The 22,729-nt window shown below is 52.1% G+C and overlaps 10 protein-coding genes across 10 annotated transcripts; 7 read left to right on the plus strand and 3 right to left on the minus strand.

Moving 5' to 3' along the window:
* Positions 1 to 1,194: 1,194 nt before the first annotated feature.
* ASPZODRAFT_135635 (hypothetical protein) lies at positions 1,195 to 2,469 on the plus strand. The gene is made up of 3 exons (XM_022723854.1): positions 1,195 to 1,392; positions 1,450 to 2,284; positions 2,350 to 2,469. Exons 2-3 carry the CDS (start codon positions 1,466 to 1,468, stop codon positions 2,359 to 2,361), a joined length of 831 nt encoding a protein of 276 aa, XP_022578662.1. The 5' UTR covers positions 1,195 to 1,392; positions 1,450 to 1,465; the 3' UTR covers positions 2,362 to 2,469.
* A 1,727-nt stretch (positions 2,470 to 4,196) lies between these two features.
* ASPZODRAFT_145266 (hypothetical protein) lies at positions 4,197 to 5,926 on the plus strand (the record flags this gene model as incomplete). The annotated part of the gene is made up of 5 exons (XM_022725088.1): positions 4,197 to 4,330; positions 4,388 to 4,510; positions 4,579 to 4,852; positions 4,911 to 5,057; positions 5,129 to 5,926. The coding sequence occupies 5 exons, from the start codon at positions 4,197 to 4,199 to the stop codon at positions 5,924 to 5,926; spliced, it is 1,476 nt and encodes a 491-aa protein (XP_022578663.1).
* Positions 5,927 to 6,091: 165 nt separating this feature from the next.
* On the minus strand, positions 6,092 to 8,251 carry ASPZODRAFT_135638 (hypothetical protein). Its single transcript, XM_022723855.1, has 5 exons — positions 7,858 to 8,251; positions 7,742 to 7,800; positions 6,430 to 7,675; positions 6,280 to 6,353; positions 6,092 to 6,212 (listed from the first exon to the last, which is right to left on the minus strand). The coding sequence occupies exons 1-5, from the start codon at positions 7,883 to 7,885 to the stop codon at positions 6,126 to 6,128; spliced, it is 1,494 nt and encodes a 497-aa protein (XP_022578664.1). The 5' UTR covers positions 7,886 to 8,251; the 3' UTR covers positions 6,092 to 6,125.
* Positions 8,252 to 8,865: 614 nt separating this feature from the next.
* On the plus strand, positions 8,866 to 9,382 carry ASPZODRAFT_18920 (hypothetical protein; the record flags this gene model as incomplete). Its single annotated transcript, XM_022727308.1, has 2 exons — positions 8,866 to 8,874; positions 8,981 to 9,382. 2 exons carry the CDS (start codon positions 8,866 to 8,868, stop codon positions 9,380 to 9,382), a joined length of 411 nt encoding a protein of 136 aa, XP_022578665.1.
* Positions 9,383 to 9,974: 592 nt separating this feature from the next.
* ASPZODRAFT_841597 (hypothetical protein) lies at positions 9,975 to 10,521 on the minus strand. The gene is made up of 2 exons (XM_022730258.1): positions 10,180 to 10,521; positions 9,975 to 10,098 (listed from the first exon to the last, which is right to left on the minus strand). The coding sequence occupies exons 1-2, from the start codon at positions 10,424 to 10,426 to the stop codon at positions 10,016 to 10,018; spliced, it is 330 nt and encodes a 109-aa protein (XP_022578666.1). The 5' UTR covers positions 10,427 to 10,521; the 3' UTR covers positions 9,975 to 10,015.
* A 157-nt stretch (positions 10,522 to 10,678) lies between these two features.
* On the plus strand, positions 10,679 to 12,903 carry ASPZODRAFT_842067 (hypothetical protein). The gene is made up of 2 exons (XM_022730259.1): positions 10,679 to 10,900; positions 10,998 to 12,903. Exons 1-2 carry the CDS (start codon positions 10,770 to 10,772, stop codon positions 12,820 to 12,822), a joined length of 1,956 nt encoding a protein of 651 aa, XP_022578667.1. The 5' UTR covers positions 10,679 to 10,769; the 3' UTR covers positions 12,823 to 12,903.
* A 496-nt stretch (positions 12,904 to 13,399) lies between these two features.
* ASPZODRAFT_72849 (hypothetical protein) lies at positions 13,400 to 16,954 on the minus strand (the record flags this gene model as incomplete). The annotated part of the gene is made up of 4 exons (XM_022729869.1): positions 13,400 to 14,068; positions 14,162 to 14,231; positions 14,255 to 14,274; positions 14,759 to 16,954. The coding sequence occupies 4 exons, from the start codon at positions 16,952 to 16,954 to the stop codon at positions 13,400 to 13,402; spliced, it is 2,955 nt and encodes a 984-aa protein (XP_022578668.1).
* A 317-nt stretch (positions 16,955 to 17,271) lies between these two features.
* Positions 17,272 to 19,161, plus strand: ASPZODRAFT_135641 (hypothetical protein). The gene is made up of 2 exons (XM_022723856.1): positions 17,272 to 18,137; positions 18,221 to 19,161. The coding sequence occupies exons 1-2, from the start codon at positions 17,644 to 17,646 to the stop codon at positions 19,074 to 19,076; spliced, it is 1,350 nt and encodes a 449-aa protein (XP_022578669.1). The 5' UTR covers positions 17,272 to 17,643; the 3' UTR covers positions 19,077 to 19,161.
* Positions 19,162 to 19,353: 192 nt separating this feature from the next.
* ASPZODRAFT_135643 (hypothetical protein) lies at positions 19,354 to 20,154 on the plus strand (the record flags this gene model as incomplete). Its single annotated transcript, XM_022723857.1, has 4 exons — positions 19,354 to 19,452; positions 19,563 to 19,594; positions 19,676 to 19,757; positions 19,821 to 20,154. 4 exons carry the CDS (start codon positions 19,357 to 19,359, stop codon positions 19,845 to 19,847), a joined length of 237 nt encoding a protein of 78 aa, XP_022578670.1. The 3' UTR covers positions 19,848 to 20,154.
* A 614-nt stretch (positions 20,155 to 20,768) lies between these two features.
* ASPZODRAFT_32527 (hypothetical protein) lies at positions 20,769 to 22,060 on the plus strand (the record flags this gene model as incomplete). The annotated part of the gene is made up of 3 exons (XM_022728241.1): positions 20,769 to 20,804; positions 20,886 to 21,399; positions 21,471 to 22,060. Coding segments are annotated over 3 exons (1,140 nt in total), but the record flags the coding sequence as incomplete, so codon positions are not given.
* Between the last annotated feature and the right edge of the window lie 669 nt (positions 22,061 to 22,729).

Raw genomic sequence — 22,729 nt, forward strand, 5'->3', positions numbered from 1 at the left:
GTTGTTCGAGGTCTGTGACAAAGAGGAGTCGTCCAAAAAATTCCCCAAACAAGCGTTTTCCCATCACAACATCTTTAATTGCAGAGAAGTTATCGGCAGTCCACTGTTTGCGACATTAGAGCAAAGCTGGTCATCCTGGCAGTAGTTCGAGTCCAGGGTACAAGTTGCGATTTCATTCCTCCCTGGCAAGTTGCGAAGCACTCACTCATTCTGAGAGTCGAGAATGGAGGGTTCAATCTGCTATTGCTGCTCACATGGTCTGTAGAATTGACACTCGAAGCTCAACGGTCGGTCTTGGAGGACTCTGACCTCGCTGTTCCTCGACTGGGCGTCAAATCGCCATCCTGCTTCGCGCATCTCTGGGCAGCTCAGTCGGTATCACGTGACCACGATGTCCCTCGGGCTTTGGGCACCATCGAGATGGAGCAGACGGGTATTCTTTCTATTTGAATTGTCTGAGAGGCTTCATATAAGGTGAATCGATCGATAAATTACGGCATCCTCGAAAATCAAACAGCATCTCGTCGTATACAACCAAGTAGTTCCTCTATTCTCATATGGATGCTCTCAACAACTACTATACTGGCCAAACACTCTCCACATGAGACATGGTGATAATTATAATAGTAAGTCTTTCATCTTTTTCTAGCTTCACATAGATACCTAGCTTATGTTTCTTATTCTAAACTGTTACTTTTTAAACAAAGTATATATTAATAAAAGTCTAGATTTCCAGCTATTCCAGAAAGTCCTGTATATCAACTCTAGAATATGCTACGACTCACACCCTCTTCTGCCTTTTGTCGATGACAATAATAATCTATATAGATATAGCCTAACAACACAACTTTCTCTTACTTATAGGCTAGTGAATAATATCACCTTCCTAAATACAAATTGCAAGTGTTAGGCTTCTCCTGTCCTTGGATATTCTCTCCTAAAGACTCCCTCCTTCTCAGACAAACTACTGTCCAAGGAGCTCTCTGGGAACACAAGATCTTACTTTTACCGCCGTGGAGCTTTTAGCATTCCTTGAGATTGTCGGCTACTGTTGTCCCCTCTCTCTACAGACAGCTTCCTCGCCTGCTGCTTGACCAGCTCGACGCGATCTGTGCGTCTTTACGGAGCTACAAACGCGTCGACAAGCAGAATCTTAGGTAAATTAGTGATAATGGATCAGATGACTAAGGTTAGTCGGTTTCACTTTCTTATGGTTTTCTATCTACCAGTTCGTGGAATCGATCGAAGCTGCCATGAATGAAGATGCGGTTTGGAGGTCGAGAAGCTCATTCATCCGCTCTCCACCCATGTGCTCTGGAAGGGATGGTACAATGCCAATACGCTTGATCCTGTATTCTTGTCACCAGTGCGATATGGGAGTGGCAGATTGACCTGTTTGGCAGCAGTCAGACTGGTATGTTCTATGATAAAGTCGGCTGATAGAAATACCTAGGGCTCAACGAGGATGGACACTTCTTCACAGAAGGCATCAAAGACGGACGGCTCATCAGTTGCTAGTTCGAGTTCGAGAAATACCTGCCGTGGTCCTACTTCTGTGTCTCGTTTTGAGTCGGGCAAAACATTGATTACGTCTCGAGTGCAGGAAGGAGCGAGAGTCCCAGTTAATCTGAATAACGCTCAGTATACCGCCCAGCAAGCGGTTAAAAAAGTCCACTTACCACCACGAGTCCCCGAGATCGCAGCTGGCATTGAGGTGCGCAACACCATAACATACCATGCAGAGCACTTAGGTGGAGAACAGATGACCAAGGTCCTCGACCTTCAAACCGCGTGCATGCATGGCAACATCGATCAAGTGCACGGACTGATAGATGCCGGAGTCGACCGCAACGCCGTTGCTATCACGGGGATGAGTGCCGTGGAGCTCGCCGGGAACGATCGCAGTCTCGCTGTCATGAAAGCCCTCTTCAGAAACGTCGACATCCCAAAAGACGGCCGACTGGAGCTCTCCAAAGCAATCCAGCTGGGCCAGCCGTTTGTTGTCCAGGCTTTGATGGAATTGGGGCTAAAGGAGATTCTGCAGAGGCCACCGTTCATGTTTAACGGGTTTATCATAATGGCATGTAGCAAAAGCACCCCAGAAGTCATTCGAGCACTCATCAGACATGGACCCAAGGCCAATATCTCGGAGCATGAAGAGAATTTTGTCAAATGCGCGATTTGGGAAGGAAAGCAGCACAACGTCGACTGCATCAAGGCCTTGTGTGAAGAGGAACGACTCAGATTGACGGCAAAGGACAGCCAGGTCTGCGGGATCATCTACCTTTATCGTTCCCACGTTAGATAACTGACTTTTCTCTACCAGAAGATTAGAACGCCTACACATACCGTGAGATCTAGAAGAAATTCCCTCCCGAGCCGTCTTTCCTTCCAGCACCTCGAGATGATCCCTGAACAACCCGAAGATGTCGAATAGACGCCGTTTTCGTTTCTATGGGTCGACGAAAAATCACTGAGAAAGTAAAACAAGAACACAAAAGAGGGATGATGATCAAAGGATAACAATAACTCTCTAGAGCTACTACTCCATGACACAAAGAGGCGTGAGAGTGCACTTAGAGGCCACCCAACCTCCAGGGCGAGGGAAAGAGAAGAAGAAAATAAATAAACAGAGAAAATACCTTTACCAACTGTGCGAAAGACAAGCGAGGGCGTTTTTGTGCTGATTGCCTGGTTTGCTTTTTTGTGCCTGTCAGGCCAGCTTTTCAAGGCAGGCACTGCAGTCCTCGATCGATAGTCGAGTCGACCTCCCTTCCTTCTTTGGCTCTGGAATGGGTTGTTGAGCCACAGCACTCATCGACAAGTTTCCTCGGCGTCTCTGTTGACTAAAATCTTGTTGTTTTGCTTCCTGCACATGGTAGTTGTCAGGCATTTGATCTTCTATTCGCTGTACACTCGTGTTCGATTCCACTTGAGCCCGGTTCTTGAATCGATCATCTTAAAGACCAACCAGCCAAGACATGCAAGCCACAACGAAGTTGGAGTCCCCAACGGCTTGGGAAGTACTACCTAAGATATCCTTACATTGATGCTCTTTAGAGGCTTTCTGATTGTGAAATGACACCCAAGCCGAGGAGAAAACAGTTCTTCTTCCTGCACTGAACCGCGTCTTCTACCCACTCATCAAGTTATTCAACACTCAAAAAAAAATATGCAAATAACCTACACGCTGGTTTCTCACGCTTGTATGTTGATCTTTTGTTTCTCGACTTGGTCTCGTCCTAGGTCCTCAAAATCTAGGTAGGAAATTGGTTTTGCTTACAATTGCAGTCTTCGACACAGAACAAGCAGCTCCGTACAAAAAGCCCCGATGAAGATGAGAGCATATGAATCCAAATACAATCAAAGCCTCTCACAGATTCGTGAAAACATACAATGTAAAATTTACCCAGGAACATGGTCGACAATACTGACATCTGCTGTTGTGCTGTCTATCCAGAGGGGATCTTACCTCGTGTTCCTCCGGGGAAGTGATATATTTTGTGTACAAGGCTTGTACATCATTTCCTGATTACTTCCTTCTAGATGGTACGATGCTATCAAAAGTCTTTTGCAATCTCATCAAATTTTCACCATGAGGGGTCGATCACATCATCGTCAGCCATTGTTGCGCCTTCACGCCTCGACATGCCACGTACCAATTGATTGATGGTATCTCTTTCATGAATGCAGTCTGAATGAGCCTTTTACCCCTCATAGAATTTGCTTATACACTTGTGTGGAGCCCAACAATGCTGAGAGCTCGCCTTCCAGTACTGTCTCTATTCGACATGCCCTGTCTAGACGGTGTGTCCGATACCACAATTTGGAGACACGATAGCGACATGATGCTGGCCATTGGAATTGAAGGAGTGACTGGCATCAATACCCCTCTTCTTTCGTCATAAAACGACTATGGGTCTCGCCTACTAGTTTCACTATCATCTCTCTATCACCTATACCCGGTCCCCTCCAGCACGCCTTCTCTCATGATGATAACATCATCCTCTAGGCATCGGAATGACCTTATCAATGCTGTGTTGTGTTATAATAGTGGAAATAGTGCCACTTCAAGTAATTGCTTCAGGCTCATGGACTGCCCAATACTTCAAGTACGGTAGCTAAGAACTTGAGTACTGGATGCAGCAACAACAAGCCAAAGTCTCACCCCAACTGAACAAGAAACAGGGTAAACCATGGGTGAAAGCTTAGTCAAAAGTGTAGCTGTCATCGGCGCTGGGATCAGCGGGGTTGTTTCGGCAGCACATCTACTAGCAGCTGGACTGGAGGTGACGGTGTTTGAGCGAAACAAGGCTGCCGGGGGAGTATGGTATGTAATTGTGAGAAAAGGGCTTGTGATGAGAAACGACCTAATTTTCTGTTACAGGCTGTTCGATGAGCGGAAGCCAATCGAGCCTTTGTATCCTTCAATCAAGCCGTCCGAAGCAGATCGATTGGGAGATGATCCCCGGAAGGAGGAGAGGAAAACCCTTGAGCATGCACCCCCAGGGTGAGTGAGCCCATTGATCGAAGGAAATCAAATCAAAGTATCCAGTTTCTGATCTAATCGAGTGACAGACCATGCTATGAGGGCCTCTCTAACAACGTATCTACGCCGCTTATGCGCGTTAAGCTCAACGCGTGGCCAGAAGGAACTCCAGACTTTGTGAGCCACAAAATCATGAAGGAGTATATCCAAGACACATCAAGAAAGACAGGTGTTGAACAAGTGACAATATATGGCGCTTGCGTGAGCAGAATACAGAAGAATACTTCAGGGTGGGAAGTGACTTGGTCCACATTGCATGAAGATCCTCAGACCGGCAAATTGGAAGAGAAAGAAGCCACTTCCGTGAGTTTTACCATATACTGGTGGTGTGCGATATGCTGTTCCTTCTAACTTCGTACAGGCCTTTGATGCAGTTGTTGTGGGTTCTGGCCATTATCATGCCCCTCGGATTCCAGATATCCCAGGCCTGTCCGAGGCGAAGGCGAGATGGCCGTCGCAAATTCTCCATTCAAAGGGATACAGAAAACCAGAGAATCTTGACGGAAAGGTTTGTGCTGCTCTTGAAAACTTTCAACAATGCTCCCGATCAAAAATAAGGAACTGACCACTCCACGCTAGAATGTGCTTCTCATCGGCGGAGGCGTCTCGTCCTCAGACATTGCACGAGAACTCGGCCCCGTTGCCCAAGATATCTACCAAAGCACCCGGAGTGGCGAGTTTGACTTGCCTTCCAATCTACTTCCCGAGAATGGATTGAGGATCGGTGAGATCGCATCCTTTGAGATCCTACCAGAAGCAGAAACCCCCTTGGCCGACAATGGCCCGTTGCCGATCAAGATCCATCTCAAGTCTGGAGAAACGCTCTGTGGGGTTGACCAGGTATTCATCTGCACCGGCTACCACATCACCCTCCCCTTCCTTCGAGACTTCCACGAGGACGGGACCCGGCCTGCAGATGCAAGTGATACCGTTCTCGTTACCGATGGTAGCCAAGTGCACAACCTGTACAAAGACATCTTCTACATTCCCGATCCGACGTTGGTATTTGTTGGGATCCCGTACTACACGGCCACGTTTACCCTGTTCGAGTTCCAGGCAATCGTGGTGACGGCAGTCTTCGCTGGCGTTGCGAAACTGCCTCCGCGCGAGAGTATGAAAGAAGAATACAGGGAGAAATTGAGACAAAAGGGCTGCGGGCGAGGGTTTCATTCGTTGAAGAACGTAGAGGAGTCCTACGTGAAGGACATACTGGGCTGGATCAACAGCGATCGAGAGAGCCTCGGACTGGCACCGGTCGAGGGTCACACTGCAGCGTGGAAGAGCGCCAAGGAAGCGCAACGAGCAAAGTTGGCGGTGATCTTTGGTAGCTCTGAAAAGTCTGCTTTGCAGGTAGCCACTCTGCCGGTTTGTGCTTGATGGGGAGATTTGCCGGCGTTAATTCAAACTACCTAATTTACTTGTATGTATGGCAACTAGGTATCAATCGGAGGTAAAGCAGTCTCAATGATATAAACAGATCGAGCAGGATACACCTCATACGATACGAGCGTACGATTTAGAGTAATGAGATGCAAATAGTGTGCCTGTCATATAAACTGCTTAAATATGTACCAATTTACAGTTTCGCCTTGAAGGCTTTGCGTAAGTCTTCCAATCCACTCGGACCATCGTAGATTTGCTGCTCGACCACACGGGCATTGACCTGCTACAGTTAGCAAACGGGTGTATAAAAAGGGACAGCACCAGATAGTTTGCCGAGGAGGAAATACATATTGCGGGCCCAGTTGGTCTACTCGTTCCACGCCGAGGAGGCGCATGCATGTCTTGGTTTCATCGGAGAGAACTGAACTTGTAAGCTTTCATAGAGTGGGGGGAGATAGAGAGAGAGAGAGAGAGAGAGAGAGAGAGAGAGGGAATACTTTGTAATGTCCTTTTAACACCTTCCACCCCACCGGCGGCCAACCCCCAGAGAGCCGGGCGGCCGATACCCACGGCTCTAGCGCCGAGGGCAAGAGCCTTGACGACATCTGTGCCGCGGCGGACCCCCCCGTCGACCCAGACCTCGAGCTTGTCGAAGACCTGAGGGCAATACTTGCGGATCTCAAGCAAGGTGTGGATGGCGGGCGGGGCGGTGTCGAGAGCGCGTCCGCCGTGATTGGAGAGGATGATGCCCTTGACCTGCGGGCCGTGCAGGGAAGCAAGGTAGGCGTCTTCATGGGTCTGCAGGCCCTTGAGGATGATGGGCAGGTTGGTATGTTGTGCCAGCCAGGGAAGCGTCTCGTGCCAGGTCAAGGAAGGGTCCGTCCCCGCGAAGAGCTGTAGGCCGACACCGCCGCCTTTACTGACGTCCGGGGTGCCGTCCTTCAATTCGTCGGTGGTCTTGAGGCTGCCGCGCGGGGGCGGCGGGGGGCCGACCTGGCCGGCGCGCTCGTCGTCCTCGCGTTTCCCGGGGACCGGTGCGTCGAGGGTCAGCACGACGAATTTGATCGCGGGCAGCTTGTTGATGCGGGCCAGCATGGCGACGCTCTTGGCCCGGTCCGACTGGACGTAGATCTGCCAGCCGAAGATCTGGTCCGGGGCGGCGTCTGCGACGATCTGCTCCGGGGTCATCGACGCACTGTTGGAGATGAGCTGCATCGCACCAAAGCTGCGGCATGCCTCGGCGATGCCCGCCTCACCCGCCGGGTTGCCCAGCCGCGCCATCGCTGCGGGCGACACGTAGATTGGCATACCTAATTGGTGGCCCAGCAGCGTCGTCGTGAGGTCGCACTTCGTGCAGTCGACAAACACCCGTGGCCGCAGCAGGATGGAGCGGTACACCTCCGTGTTGAACCGTTTCGATTGCTTATCGTCGGCGGCAGAGTAGTAGTATGCCCACGCCTTGCGGCTGACCTGTTTGGTCGCCACCTCCTCGATCTCGTCTAGATTCAGCAGCCACTCCATCGGCGGCGGGCCTTCTTTCTGCTCCTCCTCCGCAGCGGCGGGCGTCTCCTCCACCTTGGGCAGAGTATTCTCGTCTACAGTACCCAGCAACGCCTCAGGCCTCAGGTTTTCCTCCAATACCCCCGGGGGGTGGATAGGGTCGTATTCTTCCGTTGCATCTTTGCCCGACAGCTTGAGGATGATCTTGGCACCGCCGGGATGACTGGATAGAAAGTCGGTGACCTAGAGTACATAAGAATTGATACAGTGATACAGCGGGAAAATACCTAGGTAGCATTCACAACTTACATCGTATACTTTGCCGTAGAGAATCACCCAGCAGCTCTCCGACGTGTTGTGCTGTGCCACTATTTCCCGTCAGTGCTATCCAACCGTTCGGCGATCTGAAACGCTCCTCTCCTCACCTTCGGCAGCGTCGAACACCTTTCCCATAGCAGCCAACCTGATCTATCCTCTAGCCCCAAATAAAACAATGGGAATCAGTCAAAGCACTCAAAGCAATGGAAACGATAATATTGGGAGGGAAATGCCGTGGGAGAAAAAGAAGGAGGGAGCAGGGTCAGGCCTCGCTATATCGGGCAAAAGACAGACGAGAGAAACTGTGGGGGAAGCAGTTAGTACTAAGGTCTGACAATACGGATACGATACCGGGTCAGGGACGAATGAAACAGCCACGATACGAGAAACCAAACAGTTGATTCGTGGTGATGCTTGGAAGAGCTTTGGCCGGTGGAACCGAGACCGAGTGCGGAGAAGGACCTCCGGAGTAATTTCGATCGGTTATTTGGTTAATATAAGTTATGCCTGAGTTTCGACCGAGTATTTGCTGAAATAGTTAGAATTTCGATAAGATAAGAAACTAAATTAAGTGTTTGATAGTAGACACTTATTTCTAAGATAATAGTGGTGAGGTGATGGTGTGATGGTATTAAAGTAGTAGAGTGAGTACTAAGAATCATCCCATATTAGCAACTATTATCATATATTATGGCCACTTTTCTTATCTGATATGTATAGTATATATTTACTAGTTAGTTATGTAGTATAACTAGGTAGTATAACTAGGTATAGTATAAAGCAGAAATAAAAATTGGCGGAGTATAGGAATTAGGCGCAAAGGGTTAAATACGGAGTAGACAGTATCCAGTAATTTACGAGGGTGTTTTTACTAAACGTAATACAGAATCGTATCGAGTATTGCCTCCGCTTTGCTCGACGGTGAAACCCAGACATCACCATCTGTGCTCAGCCGATGAATCTGATCAGCAGCATTAATAGTTGAATACTGACTGCATTTTTATACTTCTTTCTCAGACGGGCGGACGCGGCTTTCTAGAAATCTGGACAGTAGATTTCAGCCGCCTCGACAAAACTTGGTGATCTTGAAAACAACTTGGCTGTGCAAAGGCATCATGTTCGAGGTAGGACAAATTGTTGCTATGACCGTGTCACCATCTTGTTCCCTCTCACTCTACCCCCAGATAAGGAGGTACACTGCGTAACACAAACACCAGGCTGACTGAACAGCGACGCGCGGCAGACCGGTACCATCTACGGATGCATCGCGCCCGAACAGTGGCCCTGACGGACGAGGAGATGGTGGAGGTGCGGGCGGCGCAGCGGACGTTCGAGGGCGCGTACGTGCGGACGGCTCTATCGCAGTTTTCGTTTGCCCTGGTGGTGCTCAAGATCTTTACGGCGGAATTCTACAGCATCGGCGCCCTCTTTGCCATCTACGGCACGGGGGTCCTCATGATCGGCCTCTTCCGGCGGCAGCAGGGGAACCGCCAGTTCTTCTCGGAGATCGGGGAGGATGGCATCCATCGACACAGATTCCGGACCAGCGGAAACGCGGTGGTTGTGCTGACGGCTCTGAGCATCGCGGCTTATGCTTGTCTCATCGGGCTCACTTTGAAACTGGCCGACTGAGAGGGGATAGTACGGAGTATTACTGGAGGGCATGAAGAGACATGAAAGGACAGTCTTGCTCCCACAGAACACTCCCATTCATTTCATCCCTGCATGGCTGCCAAGCGCCAAGATTCCGCAGCGATCTTCACAAACACCAAAAGGGCGGAAGACCGACACCGACGACCGACCTACGGAGTACGTACTCCGTACTCATCAAAAAGACGTGTCTAGCTGCCAAGGCCGCCAAGCTGATACCACCCTGCAGCGGATTCCCAACGCAGCGGAAGGTGTCATGGAACCCTCCGATCAGTATCAAGGGGAATGAAGGGCACGGGGCGGAGACGCAAGGCAGTCAAGACAGATACGCATCAAAGTATGTAGTAGGAGCAGGTACTCCGTCTGTACCACTAGGGGTACATTTCCCTTATCGTACCACTGAGTCACCATGTAACTACCTAAGTAGCTGTTACTACATCATCATATCATCCCTGCCAATATCGACTGCAGACTCGCCAAGCTTCCGGATCGACCCTGCAGCGACTCGCAGAGGAGTAAGCAGTAGGCAGTAACTAGTAGGTACAGATAACTCCTCAACCTATTTAAACCCTCTTCTTTTTTTTTTTAGTAACAAAACTGAGTAGATAACTGTAGCTAACTACCCCGTAGCTCTTCTCCTGACATCACTAACGTTGGCGATCCACCAGGTGGAACCGACCGGAGGCCGCGGACAGTGACTTCATGAGCTCAGCCATTGAATATCCAAGCCCTTTGTACCCTTGATCCTCAGCTCCTCCTTGCCAGAGTACGTAACCTACCGAAAGATAAGATATCATAAGCTTCAGGTCGCCGGCCATTCCATACCACTCTTGCCTGCACGTGGAGCAGGCGCCTCAAACCACCAAGGACTGCAGGGACCAGCCAGTCTGTCCATATCCCCCCTCTGGCTGCTGTGATTGCCCAACAGCAACAAACCCTCCAAGACTGTCTTGCTTGGGTGGTGATCCAGGAAAGTGAGAGACGTGAGAGTCGCAGAAAGGCCAGTGTGAAGGTGTGTTGACTCATCTAGGGCCCTCCCGCTGGACCAGGTTGGAAGCTTCACCTCACCCTCTTTTTATCGATAATTTTTTTCCTTCTCCTTCCTTGCTGCTCCTGCCTCAGCTTCCCTCTGCATCCTTCACCACCATTATTCCCAAACTCCTCTTGAAAGAAGAATCACCACCTCTCAGCTTCAGGCTCAGCCTAGCCACTGGCCATGGCCCACCAGGCTCAGCTCTCAGAGATTGCCCGGTCGGCTATCCTGCACGCCTCGTTGCCAGAGGCTCAGCGCGAAGCTGCGGCGGCGGCGACCACGACCACGACCACGAAACCCATCGAGCACGACAGTGTCGGGAAGGAGGCTACTCTTATGCCAACATCTGCTCCCAAAACCGTGGTCGGACGAGCGCTAGGCAATGGCCTGCATTCCGATGCCCACAGGGGGGTCGGGTCTGCGCTGACTGACACTCCGATTTCTACCGCACCGCCTTCTCCACAAATGTATGTCTGCCCGAGCTTCCATTGAGCCGGAATCGTTTTTTTTTTTTTTTTATGACTTGACTGGACTGGACTGGACGGTCTGTGCTAACTTTAAAAGCACTGGCAGCTCTCAACCTGTCACCCCCGGTCGCATTCGTGCCACCACCCTCGATATCCCCGGCCTGACCAGATCCAAGGTTTCACCCGACGGCCGGATTGCCCAGCGGGATGTCGGCGCGAAGCTTGTCATTGTTATGGTCGGCCTGCCCGCGCGCGGCAAGAGCTACATTACCAAGAAGCTAGCTCGCTATCTGAACTGGCTGCAGCATGATACCGAGATCTTTAATGTCGGCGAGCGTCGCCGTATCGCCGCCGGCAAGTCCCCGTCACCCGCAAACCTCGCCCTGTCCGACAAGCGTCCCAGTGCCGCCTCGGTTCACAGTGATCTTGTCGACTCCGTTCGCAGACTCAGCGTCAGTCTTGGGACCATGAAAAGCAACAGCCCCTCCCCCGACGCGACCAGTCCTCTGCCCCCTCCCGTCGTGCCTACCGCGAAGATCCTAGTCAACGGACAGGAACCTGATCCAGCTGACCAGCCGGTCTCCCCGTACCACCAATCCACCGTGGTTCCCTCCGTCGATGCGGGCCCTACCCTCAACGGCGAGACCATCCACGAAGCCTCCCCGGAGCCCATGGACCAGTCGGCCAACTTCTTTGACCCGCAGAACCAGCGCGCGGTTAAGCTCCGCGAGCAGGTTGCCCTCGACACCCTCGACGAGCTACTGGATTACATTCTCGAGTGCGGCGGAAGTGTGGGCATCCTCGATGCGACAAACAGCACCATGGAACGCCGCAAGGCAATTGTCGACCACATCCGTGCGCGTGCGGGGCCCGAGCTCGGCATCTTGTTCCTCGAGAGCAGCTGTGTGGACCAGGCCCTGCTCGAAGCCAATATGCGGCTCAAGCTGTCTGGTCCCGACTACAAGGGTCAGGACCCCGTCAAGGCGCTCGAGGATTTTCGGAAGCGTGTCGCGCTGTATGAGAAGTCCTACGTCCCCCTGGGCGAGTACGAGGAGAGGAACAACATGGCCTATGTGCAGATGATCGACGTGGGACGCAAGATCGTCTCGCACCAGACCAACGGCTTCATCTCCTCCCAGGTCGTCTACTACCTGCTCAACTTCAATCTCTCCCCGCGCCAGATCTGGATCACCCGTCACGGCGAGAGCCGCGACAACCCTCTCGGCCGCATCGGCGGCGACTCCGATCTGAGTGAAAACGGTCGTCGCTACGCCAAGGCACTTTCACGCTTCATCGACCACCAGCGCCACCAATGGGAACTCTACCAGCGGCAGAAGGAGTTGCTTCAGAACTTCCCGCCCCGCCCTGGTGACAGCACCCCCCCAAATCCCTACATCTCCAACAACCGGCCCCGCAACTTCTGTGTCTGGTCGTCGATGATGCAGCGTTCCGTGCAGACTGTCGAGTACTTCAACGATGAGGACTATGACGTCAAGCAAATGAAGATGCTTGACGAGCTCCACGCCGGCGCCATGGAAGGGATGACCTATGAAGAGATTCGTCAGCAGTACCCGGAAGAGTACGCCCACCGCAAGAGGGACAAGCTCTTCTACCGCTACCCTGGCCCCGGTGGCGAGGGCTACCTGGACATCATCAACAGACTGCGCGCCGTCATCATCGAGGTGGAGCGCATGACCGACCACGTCCTGCTCGTCAGCCACCGCTCCGTCGCTCGCGTGCTGCTCGCCTACTTCCGCGGTCTTAAGCGTGACGAAGTTGCCGACCTGGACGTGCCCCTTGGTGTCCTGTACATGCTCGAGCCCAAACCCTACGGTGTCGAATTCAAGGCCTACCGCTACAACCCCGACATCGACTGGTTTGACTACATACCTGATTTTCAGTTGCGTCAGACTAGCATCTAGTTGGCCACCCTACACTCTAATCAAACTCCTCTTCGGGGCATGTATTTTCCTCTCTATGCTCTCACTCATCTCCATCTCGGCCTTTCACTTGCAGTCCTTTTTTTTTTTCCTCCCCCTTTCTTGGCTTTATCCTTCTGCCTCATGAACTCGTTATGACATTTGATGATTTTGCTTCGCTGTACACTATGGGATACTGTTTTATTCTGCTTTCCTCGTGGCTTCTGCTCTGGTTGGCCATATTCTTTTTTTTTTTTTTTTTTCTATGGGGGTTGTTCCAGTTCTTTACATTCTTACTGCTTACTCTTGTTCGCGATCGCATGGCGGGAGTCGATCGATCCGAATTTTTCCTGACCGCGTTCCTGGCGCTCTCGATGGTTTCGCATGGTCCGGCGCACGGGAGTCTAGGAAGTCTACAAAGCCTGCGGTTGCCTGCCTGGAGTAGAGAGATGGAGATGGAATGTCACAATGAGGTAGTTATTCAACTCAATAGAAGTCGTCAATTCGAAGACTTTATGACAGTTTGAGCATATAACTATATAAGTTATAAGTATTAAGTGATTAAAGTAACAGACGTATCTTATGCAGCATCCTCGCTCTTGATGCGTTCAAACACCTCGAGGAAGGTCTCCGGCTCATTCGCTCCCTCAATGGCATACCTGCCCTGGACGGTGAAATAGGGCACGCCCGAGACGAGGCGCTGGCGGGCGCGTTCTGCCTCGGCGTCGACCTGGACACCACCACGGTCGGAATCAAGGAGGGCCTCGACCTCGTCGGCGGGGAGGCCTGCTTCCACGGCGGCCTCAAGCAGGACGGAACGATCTGTGATATTCTTTTCTTCTTCAAAGTAGGCGCGGAACAGATTCTGGACGACAAGAGTTTGGATGGAGGGTTCCTCGGCCTTAGACTCGGCCTTAGACTCAGTCGTAGAAGATGATGAATCAATCTTTTGCTTCTCCCCCGCCCACCAGATCAACCGGTGTGAATCTCTTGTCCGGCCCGTTCTCCCCCCAAAGCGAAACTTGATCCCCTCCCCTTCCCCGACGACAGCTAACCGAGCCCCCATTGCTGCGGTGCGCTCCGCCCCGAATTTCGCTCGATACATCTCATGTTTATCCTGGCCCGGGAACGGCGGTGACTCGCGGTTAAGGTAGAATGCTCGCCAGGTTAGTCGGAAGGTGTCGGTGGGATACTGGCTTCGGTGGGTTGTTATCGCGCGGGACAGGCGGCGGAAGCCGACGTAACACCACTTTTTTTTTTTTTTTTAGCTGCTGCTGCTGCTGCTGCTGCTGCTGCTGCTGCTGCTGCAGCATAAGAGTGAAGAGTGAGGGAGATTTCTTACCGGGCACACTGTATCCGAGACGATTTGGATATCGAAGGCTGTCATGGTGGTATGTGTTGAAGAGAATGTACTGGGCAGAAGCGATCAGGAGACGCCTTGTGTAGTAGTAGTAACTAGTCAACTAATTAGTAGTAAGAGGATTGAAGATTTGTCAGCTGCGGGGGATTGGGATGGACTTATACAGGTTCAGTGGGATTGACATATGCACATATAGGTTGGGTCGAGATGATTCAATTCTTAAGAGCATAATTTTCAGATGGAAGCTTACGAATTACCTTAGTAAAACTTGCTAGCAATCATTTATCAATTTCATAGCCCGACACGTTCCTTCATATCTCTAGAATACATCAATCCTAACATCTTCCTCGCACATTCTTACAAACTAGCCTGGTTCGTGAATTGCCAGGTAACATTGGCCGGAGGGAATTCCTCTGGCTGGCTGTCCCGGATCTTCTTGAGGGTAAGGGAATACTAAGGAGAAATAATAATGTTAGAAAGATAGCTGTTGGTAGCTATAGCAAGGTGTGTGAGAGAGAGAGAGCATACCTTGAAAGCGAAGTTGAGCACCAGAGCCACCGCGAGGCCGATACAGACCACAATAGGCCCGACGAGGTTATCCAGATCGCGGCCGCTGCGCTGCCGGATGAGCCTGGCCCGCTTTTCGTACATGTACCATCCCCACGCGGCGGCAAAGAGGGCGAAGAAGGTGTAGACGGTCGCGAGAGCGCGGGCGATATCGTTGTGCTTACCGGCAGCGTTGTACAGGCCCAGGGAGAGCGAGGCGAGTAAGATGCTGATGTGCAGCCACTTGATGAAGGTTCGTTGATTGGCAAGCCACACCTTGGTTTCCACCCGGACAGGACCCGCGTCCTTGATCCAGACTCCCGGATGCCGGACGCCAGACGGCAGGACGACCGAGTCCCTGTGGCCGCGACGGCCGTTACGCATGAACGAGGGGAACAGTGACTTTAAGCGGGAGGAAGGGGGGGCAGCGTTGTCTTCGGCCTCCGAGCTTGCGGCGGTATCATCGGCCCCGGGCGGAGGAGGCGCCGGGATGGTAGCTTGAGGCCGCGCTTGCACAGCCTGCGAATATCTTCTCGTGCTCGATGGAGAGGCGGCCTCCGCAAAGATCGCAGTGGTGGTGCCCATGGCGGGCCGGATCGAGGGGCTGCCCATCGTGCCCATGAAGCTTCCTACCGCCATGTTTTCCTCTGCTCGCTGTGCTAATCTCTCTCGCTCCTCGTGGAAGGCAGTCTCGGGATCGCGACGGATGTCATTGTCCAACTCGCTCAACCAGAAAGGAAGGCTGTTGACATAGTCTTCAAAGAGCTGGGCAATGCCGTGCAGGAATTTCGAGAAACGGGGCGCCTCCTTGACGAGATGGGAGACCATCAGATCCTTGACCCACTCGGCATTGTGCGCGCTTCCCCTCAGCTTGATCTCCAGCAAAGCATGGGGGAACCGGACGATCTCGCCTGTGCGGATGGTACTAAAAGGATACTTCATCCCCGCCTTGTCGATCTCAGCACGATGCCACTCGGATTCGTCGCGGCACGGACGCTCTGGGTCTAGCGAGTCTTCCCGAATCAGCGCCAGGTTGGTATCAAGCGAAATGCGGATCCGATCATCGCCAGGGATCTGGAAGGCAGTCCGCGTGTAGTTGGCCCGAAGCATGGGCTGCAGGTTGAACTCCTTGATGAACGAATGGAGCTCGTCCACATCATTTTTCAATGACTCTGCGTGCGCCGACTCCACCTCGCCCATGTCCTGCATGCGGTGGACTATTTTGTCTAGTTTGTAGTCGCCCTGCAAAAACTCCTTCACATGCTTTTCCTTCAATTCCACTTTGACCACCCGGCTTCGGTCATCATCCGTGGCGATTTTTTTCTCCAGGAAAATGGGCGGCTTGTCTTGCAGCTGGCCTGTCCATCGCAGTCTCAGAGATCCGGCTCCGGGTGCCCTGGCAACCTTCTGATTGTACAGGTCAAACTGCGGGTTGTCAAAATAGATCGAGGTGATGGCGGGATCTTCCGGCATTGTGGCTGGATCCTTCGGATACCGTGTGTTGTAAATGAGGGCGGGCAGCCGCCGAAGGATGTGAGTCTTCACTTCTAGGATATTATCCGCGTGGATCCAGAATTTGTACGAAGAGTAGGCGTCATGGCCGAACCGAGACTCAGCTGTCACTTCCTCAGACTCGGGAACACCCTCGCTGAGAACCTGCCGGGCAAACGAATATATGACCGACAGTCTGTGGACGAGGGGCGAGTAGTCCTCCGTGTTGAAAGGGAGCTGCGACAATCGCACCTGCAACAGAGGCTTGACGCGGTAGCGTGGCCCACGCTTCCGATCATGCTTTTTCACGGCCTTGAGGAAGCCAGTGAAGTTTATCCGGCTGTACTTCTCCAGTTCTGTGACTTCTTTGGCAATCCCATCCAGCTCCTGCAGCACCTCGGACGCGATCGCCTTCCGCTTTTCTTCCTCCGTCACAGGCTCCTCCTGCTCCGGATTGGGCACCAGCGGACGCAGCTTCGCTTCACAGGCCGATGTCCGCTCCTTCAATCGCTGTGACATCTCCACCTGGAAGGCATTGACCTTGTCCAACTGAACATTGATCAACTCCTGCACGAACGCCTCCTCATCCTGCTCCGTCCACGAGAGCCCGTCCGAGTCACTGGCATCTTCGCCTGTCACATCCTGCTCCCGCAAGAGCACCTTCAACTTATGGTAGTCGATGTATTTCCCACTCCACGGAGGATACACCGAGTTCCGAAGAGTCTTTCCAAAACGCATGATGGGTGGTTACGCTCACGAGCGTGTGGGTCCGACCGGGGGGGGAGTTTGGTGCTACGGATACACCAGACAACAGGGGCTCAAGAGAGCGAACAACTCGATTGCAACGCAGAATTGACGAAGCTCAGCTCATCTACCTTGTTCTCAAAGGAAAGGAAACAGCAGGAGAAGCAAAAGACGTAGAGAAAACCCATTCCATTCCCTTGGGGGGTGGATGTGGATGCTCCAATGCTCAGAACCAGCGGCGGAGACATACAAGGAGCATCCAAGCAATCATGATGAGTGTAAGGTCTGTAGCTCCTGCACGTGCTCAATCTGTTGCTCAGGTGCGGTAGCAGCAGCAGACCCCTGCGTCCAATCAAAAGCGCTCCCGCCAGCTCCGCCCGTGCGGGTCTTCCGGAGCCCGGAGATATGTTGCTCCGCGGGTCTTCCTGGCCGAGGCCCGTGACCTGACCCGATAAGGCGATTACTTAGCTTATTAGTATTACTTGGGCAGTTGAGGTCGTGTGCCAGCATATATTTGTCCCTACAGCAATAACTGCCTTCCTCAGGACTGGGTAGAAGGGAAGTTCTTGTTTAAGCGGTACTGTGGTACTTCACTTGAGCGGATCGAATCAATTAGCTGCTATTAGATTTTTATTTTTTTTTGGGTACCTTTTATCATTTTGCACTACAAGATTTATACCTCGATGGAGCCAGAGCCAGGATCGGAGCCGATATCGCTGTCTTCGTCGCTGCACAGGGTCCTGGGAGACCTGCACCAGCATCCGTATCCTCATGTCCCTAATCCTCCGAATTGCAAGAAACGAGCCTCGGTGGCTCTGATTGTGAGAGTGCGGCCCACATTCCAACATTGGCCCGACAGTAGTAGTGCCGCCGGTGCTCGCTTGCCCGATCGTTCGCTCTCCGTGCAGCAGCAGCTCGACGCTTTTTTTTCGCAACCATGGGTCCAGAATGGTGATCCCGAGGTTTTGTTTATCAAACGCGCTTCTCGAGTTGGAGACCGGTGGACAGGCCATGTTGCTTTGCCCGGAGGCAAGCGAGATCCTGAGGATGCAGACGACCAGGCCGCCGCTGTCCGGGAAGCTTCAGAGGAGATCGGCCTGGATCTGACGACGGACGACTGCATCTGTGTAGGAAATCTACCGGAGAGAGTGGTAACAACCAGCTGGGGGAGTGTGCCGTAAGCGATACTCAGCGATTTCCGTACCTCGCTTTCTGTTTGTGTCTATCTAACCGCTAATCATTCTCCTCCTCGTCGATTAGGTTGATGGTCCTCAGCACGTTTGTCTTCTTGACGACACGAAGCGACTCGCCCACATTAAAACTGCAGCCGACGGAGGTGGCCTCGACTCACTGGGTATCACTCAGAGCTCTTCTCTCGCCGTCACTGAGAACGGTCGAACACGTCGATGTCTCTGCCCGTTTTGCGAAACAGGGAGGGTTCGCTAAGCGTTTTGTCTACCGCTCTACTCTTGGACTCATGCGCTTCGCTGCTATCCGGCTCACACCGACGGAAAGCTTACAATGCAGTTCCATCCCGGGGTTCGTGCCAGAGGACGAGAGCTTATCAGACAATCGTTCTCTGATTCATCGCTGGAAGACGTGGTGTTCTAAAAAACCTACTGATCCGGGTGACCGAGGGAGTTCTCTTCTTCTCTGGGGCTTGACCCTGGGTGTCCTAACCGACTTTTTGGACATGCTGCCCTCCTCCACCGCCGTCCAGCTGTGGACGTACCCAACTTTCACGCCGCCAGATCTGCATCTTATTCTAAGCATAATGACCTACCATCTGCGGAGGCGCAACGCGCTGCAAGCCAAGTCTGGCGTTCGCCCGAATGACGCCTTGGCAGCCCTCTCTGTGAAGACGGAGACCGAGTCCGGTCATGACCAGAACGCCGTTGGTATCGAGGGGCTTGGGGTAGGCCGATATCGCGGATCTTCCGTGAAAGCCGCTGATGGAGAATCATATGCGGTTGGTATCCTCTTGAAAGGGTACTACGATCGTCTCCGCCTTGCTATATGGGTTTTCCTTGTCTGGAGATTGTCCGCCGGCTCGGTTGCGGCATTTTATGCGTGGAAATTTCTGCAACACCGGGGGCTGACCTTCTGGAGACGGTAAATACTTCAACATTAGATTGGATATACACATTTAGGTAATTAAAGAATAATACATGGGCTAGTTGCATACAAAAGCAGAAGACGATAGTGCATGGTTGGTCTTCCTCGTCAACCGTAAATCGATAACCATCCCAAGCTTCCCCACATGTAAACATGCAGACTATCTTTAGCCGCTCCAGGCTCCAGCTCCCTTTAGATAGATACATCCTTCAAGTCAATTACTCTTCACTCATTAGAGCTGCTGTCTATTTTCTTGCTCGACTTACCTCAATTTCAACCTCATGGCAGCCCAGCAGAAACTTTACCCTCGTGGTACCGTCAAACGCATTGTCAAGGCTCACTCGAATCGGAGCGTGAGCAAGAACGCTGATATCCTGGTACGCTTAAAGACCTGAAAGACCGAGATTGAGACACTCACCCCTTATGATCTCAACTGTTATATCAGCATGATAGTATTTGGGCTGACTTCTATCCCGTGTCGGCTTAGATTTTTCTCGACTACATGCTCTTCATGCAAGAGTCAGTCAACTCATCCATAAACCTCAACCGTCTTGCTCGCTCTATCGACTAAAGTACTGATGGGATATATCTTTTTACCAGGCTTATGCGCGAGGCATCGATCCGCTCGCGGAAATCCGGGGAGAAAAATGTGTCTGCCAGCTCTGTTCAAAAGGTCACCGAGGTGAGCAATGGTCTCTCTCCAGAATCACATACACTAATACGTCACTAATACCGTCGGGAATAGAGGACATTACGCAAGTTCAAGGGCTAAATCCCATCACTTGATATATCGAAAGTAAAAGGTTATGGGGTGTTTACCATATCGTCAGGGAGGGAGTCGGCGCAATGGCTGTTGTACAATTTGTTGTTTTCATTTGCAGGGTCTGGAGCATACTCACATTCGTCTTATTTGCTTTACGATACCCCGGTCGGTTTCAGATACAAATCTAGTCATCATCAAGTTTGGATTGGTGGCTATGGGAGCTTTGCGTAGTTATACAGCACCATCTAGTAGCAATGCGGCCCCAGGAAGATTGACTACACATAATTATGGGAATTATAATACCTTAGGAGTGCTACATAATCTAGGACTATAACTTGAAACTCTGACGATCTATTCCTACTGAGATTCGGTTTGGTGAGTCAATTTGTCCTCAGCGCACGCGACTGAGCTTAATCGACAACCCACTTTCGGGGAACTTCTAGCTGAGTCCACGGGTCTAGGATCATCTTCTTTTTCCTTACCTATCACCACATTCTCAGAGATCAATCCTCCTCACACTTCTCTTTTCTATTTTCTTTCTTTGTTCCCCATCCTCAGTTGTTCTGAAGCTGTATTATTCTATTTAATCTCCTTACTATACAGTTACTGTCTTCTGTGATCGATTGAGTGACTGGCTCGGCACACCCACCTCTTACGACACTTCTCACAAACCACCACACAAACCTATCTACCTGCTTTGCTACCATGGCTGCTGCCCCTCAGACACAACCCGAGTCCGCATCGGACAAGTCCAAGGCTGGCAATGCTTCGTCGGCCAATTCCACTGCGTCAGCTGCGGCTGTGGCTGAATATGCGACTAATGGCAACGACGCTTTTGAGCATAGCTACCTGAAGGAACTGCAGAAGTGAGTCCAAACTCTTGAGAGCATAAACAGCTGCTCTTATAGATCTAGATACTAATGTCATGTTTTGGGTAGAAACTTGCGCAATGCCGTTAAGAAACTGGTTCGTGTCTCCGGCCGTCGCTCAATCACCACCTACTTACTCATCCTTATAAACCAACCAACTGATTTCTTTTGTTGATAGAACGCTACCGCCAAGGTCGACACAATCATCGCTGAGAACCCGGGCAGATCGCTAGACGAGTTGGTTGCCGAGAACAAGATTAACGCCGACCAGAGAGCTCAAGCCTTGAAGAAGCCTGCTCTTCAAGCCACCGTGGCTCAGCTCGAGGAGAAGATCGGACACTACAAGCAAGTCACCGCGCACTACGAAGAGCGCCTGACTAGTCAGAAGACCGCGTTGGACAAGGCGCACAAGGAGGAGGTTGAAGCCTTGCGCGAAAAGGTGTTGGCCGAAGCCGCGGAAACCAGCAAGAACCGCTTCACCGAGCAACTGCTCACCCTGAGCAAGTTCCTCTGCGCTGCGGCTAGTGTGAGACGCTCCGGTGATGAGACCTCCACCGACACCCGCGCTTTCGAGGGCGTCTTGTTCCAGGTTTATGGCGGTACCCAGGAGGCTGTTGCTTCCATGTTGAAGCTGATCGACGGAGCGGATGAGAAGGTTGTCAGCGTGGAAGGGGAAACGCTTGAAGTTACCTGTAAATTGATTACAACCCCCCTTTGCACACGACTCCGTGGCAGTTGAACTAGTCTAACCATCTCACTCTAGTCGCCAAGGTGAAGCAGCTTTCCGAGAGCGGTACTGAGGGCACTACTGCTGCCAGCGAGCAGGCAGCCCAGGCCCAGGTCACTGACTGCACCGTGGCCAATGCTGGCCTGACGGAACTCCAGGACTCCGCCTTGACTGCTGGAGCCGTTGTCGCCACCCAGTCCGAGGCCGCTCCTCCCGCGCAAACTCTTGTCTCGGATGCTGCCAATCCGCTCGCCGAGTCCGCATGGGAGCCCACTGCTTCGTCCCCCTCTGCGAATGCCGATGGCTGGGTGGAAGTGCCTCGTGACCCTGCTGAGACCGAGACCGGTCTGCAAGCGACTCCTGCTCAGATCGAAACCGGCCTGAAGAGCGATTTGCCCGCTACACAGCCTACTGGTGCCTGGGCAGAGGAACCCGTAGCCTCCCCTAAGCAGGGCACCGACGGCTTCGAGCCAGTCGTCCACCACCAGAGACAGAACAGCGGACGGGGGCGCGGTCGGGGCCGTGGCCGCGGCGATGGATCCCGTGGTCGTGGACCCCGCGGCGATTTCAGAGGCCGTGGCCGTGGTCGTGGAGAGTTCCGTGGTGGCAACCGTGGCCGCGGAGGCTTTGCTGGACAACAGGGCAGCAACGGTGCTTCCGCTGGCAACTAAATGACCCTACTCTCTCCTAAGCAACTCTACCGCGTTACACTACGCATTATATTCCTCTTCCCTCCCCCCATTTTCTTGTCTTTGATTTCTCGTTTCCCCTCGTCGATTAGCGGTGTTATGGTTCACGAACGCAACGAAACTATTTTTTCAAAAATGCTTTCAAGGAACATGAGTCGTGACGGCGATGAATTTCAATTGGAGGCACAGATCATTTGTCTTTTGCGACAGTTTCTGACACCATATCATTTTTTTCTTCTAAAAAAAAAAGAAAAGCTTACGGATTGTATATGTCCTGCATCTATTCAGCGAGCATATCCTGTTGTTGCTGTTGCCATCTTCTCTCCCCCCCTTCTCTTTTTTTTCCTCCTTCTTCTTCCCGTCTGATATACCTCTTTTATTCTTTCCGGCTTTACTCTCCTGTATTCTGTACTTTGGGTTCTGCCTATTCTAACCATCGGGCTGGCTTTCGGCGTGGGGGGGCTCTGGCACGGGCAACGGACGGAGGGGAAAGGCGGATGGATCTACAGGCTTGCTCCGGAGTATGTAGTAATGCTAGTTAATGGAACAATGGGAGTTGGTCGAAGTGACGGCTTGTCTTCATCACAATCTTAGTGGAGCCTTCCA

Source organism: Penicilliopsis zonata (assembly GCF_001890105.1).
Source record: "Penicilliopsis zonata CBS 506.65 unplaced genomic scaffold ASPZOscaffold_15, whole genome shotgun sequence".
Taxonomy (NCBI): Eukaryota; Fungi; Ascomycota; class Eurotiomycetes; order Eurotiales; family Aspergillaceae; genus Penicilliopsis; species Penicilliopsis zonata.

Coding starts and splice junctions, on each gene's coding strand:
- ASPZODRAFT_135635 (XM_022723854.1), top strand. CDS start 1,466: ATGGACACTTCTTCACAGAAGGCATCAAAGACGGACGGCTCATCAGTT.
- ASPZODRAFT_135638 (XM_022723855.1), bottom strand. CDS start 7,885: ATGGGAAAGGTGTTCGACGCTGCCGAAG. Junction 7,801..7,857: donor GGTGTTCGACGCTGCCGAAG/GTGAGGAGAGGA, acceptor GACGGGAAATAG/TGGCACAGCACAACACGTCG. Junction 6,213..6,279: donor ACCAACTGGGCCCGCAATAT/GTATTTCCTCCT, acceptor TAACTGTAGCAG/GTCAATGCCCGTGTGGTCGA.
- ASPZODRAFT_841597 (XM_022730258.1), bottom strand. CDS start 10,426: ATGAGTCAACACACCTTCACACTGGCCTTTCTGCGACTCTCACGTCTC. Junction 10,099..10,179: donor TTATGATATCTTATCTTTCG/GTAGGTTACGTA, acceptor GAGCTCATGAAG/TCACTGTCCGCGGCCTCCGG.
- ASPZODRAFT_842067 (XM_022730259.1), top strand. CDS start 10,770: ATGCCAACATCTGCTCCCAAAACCGTGGTCGGACGAGCGCTAGGCAAT. Junction 10,901..10,997: donor GCACCGCCTTCTCCACAAAT/GTATGTCTGCCC, acceptor TAACTTTAAAAG/CACTGGCAGCTCTCAACCTG.
- ASPZODRAFT_135641 (XM_022723856.1), top strand. CDS start 17,644: ATGGAGCCAGAGCCAGGATCGGAGCCGATATCGCTGTCTTCGTCGCTG. Junction 18,138..18,220: donor ACCAGCTGGGGGAGTGTGCC/GTAAGCGATACT, acceptor CTCGTCGATTAG/GTTGATGGTCCTCAGCACGT.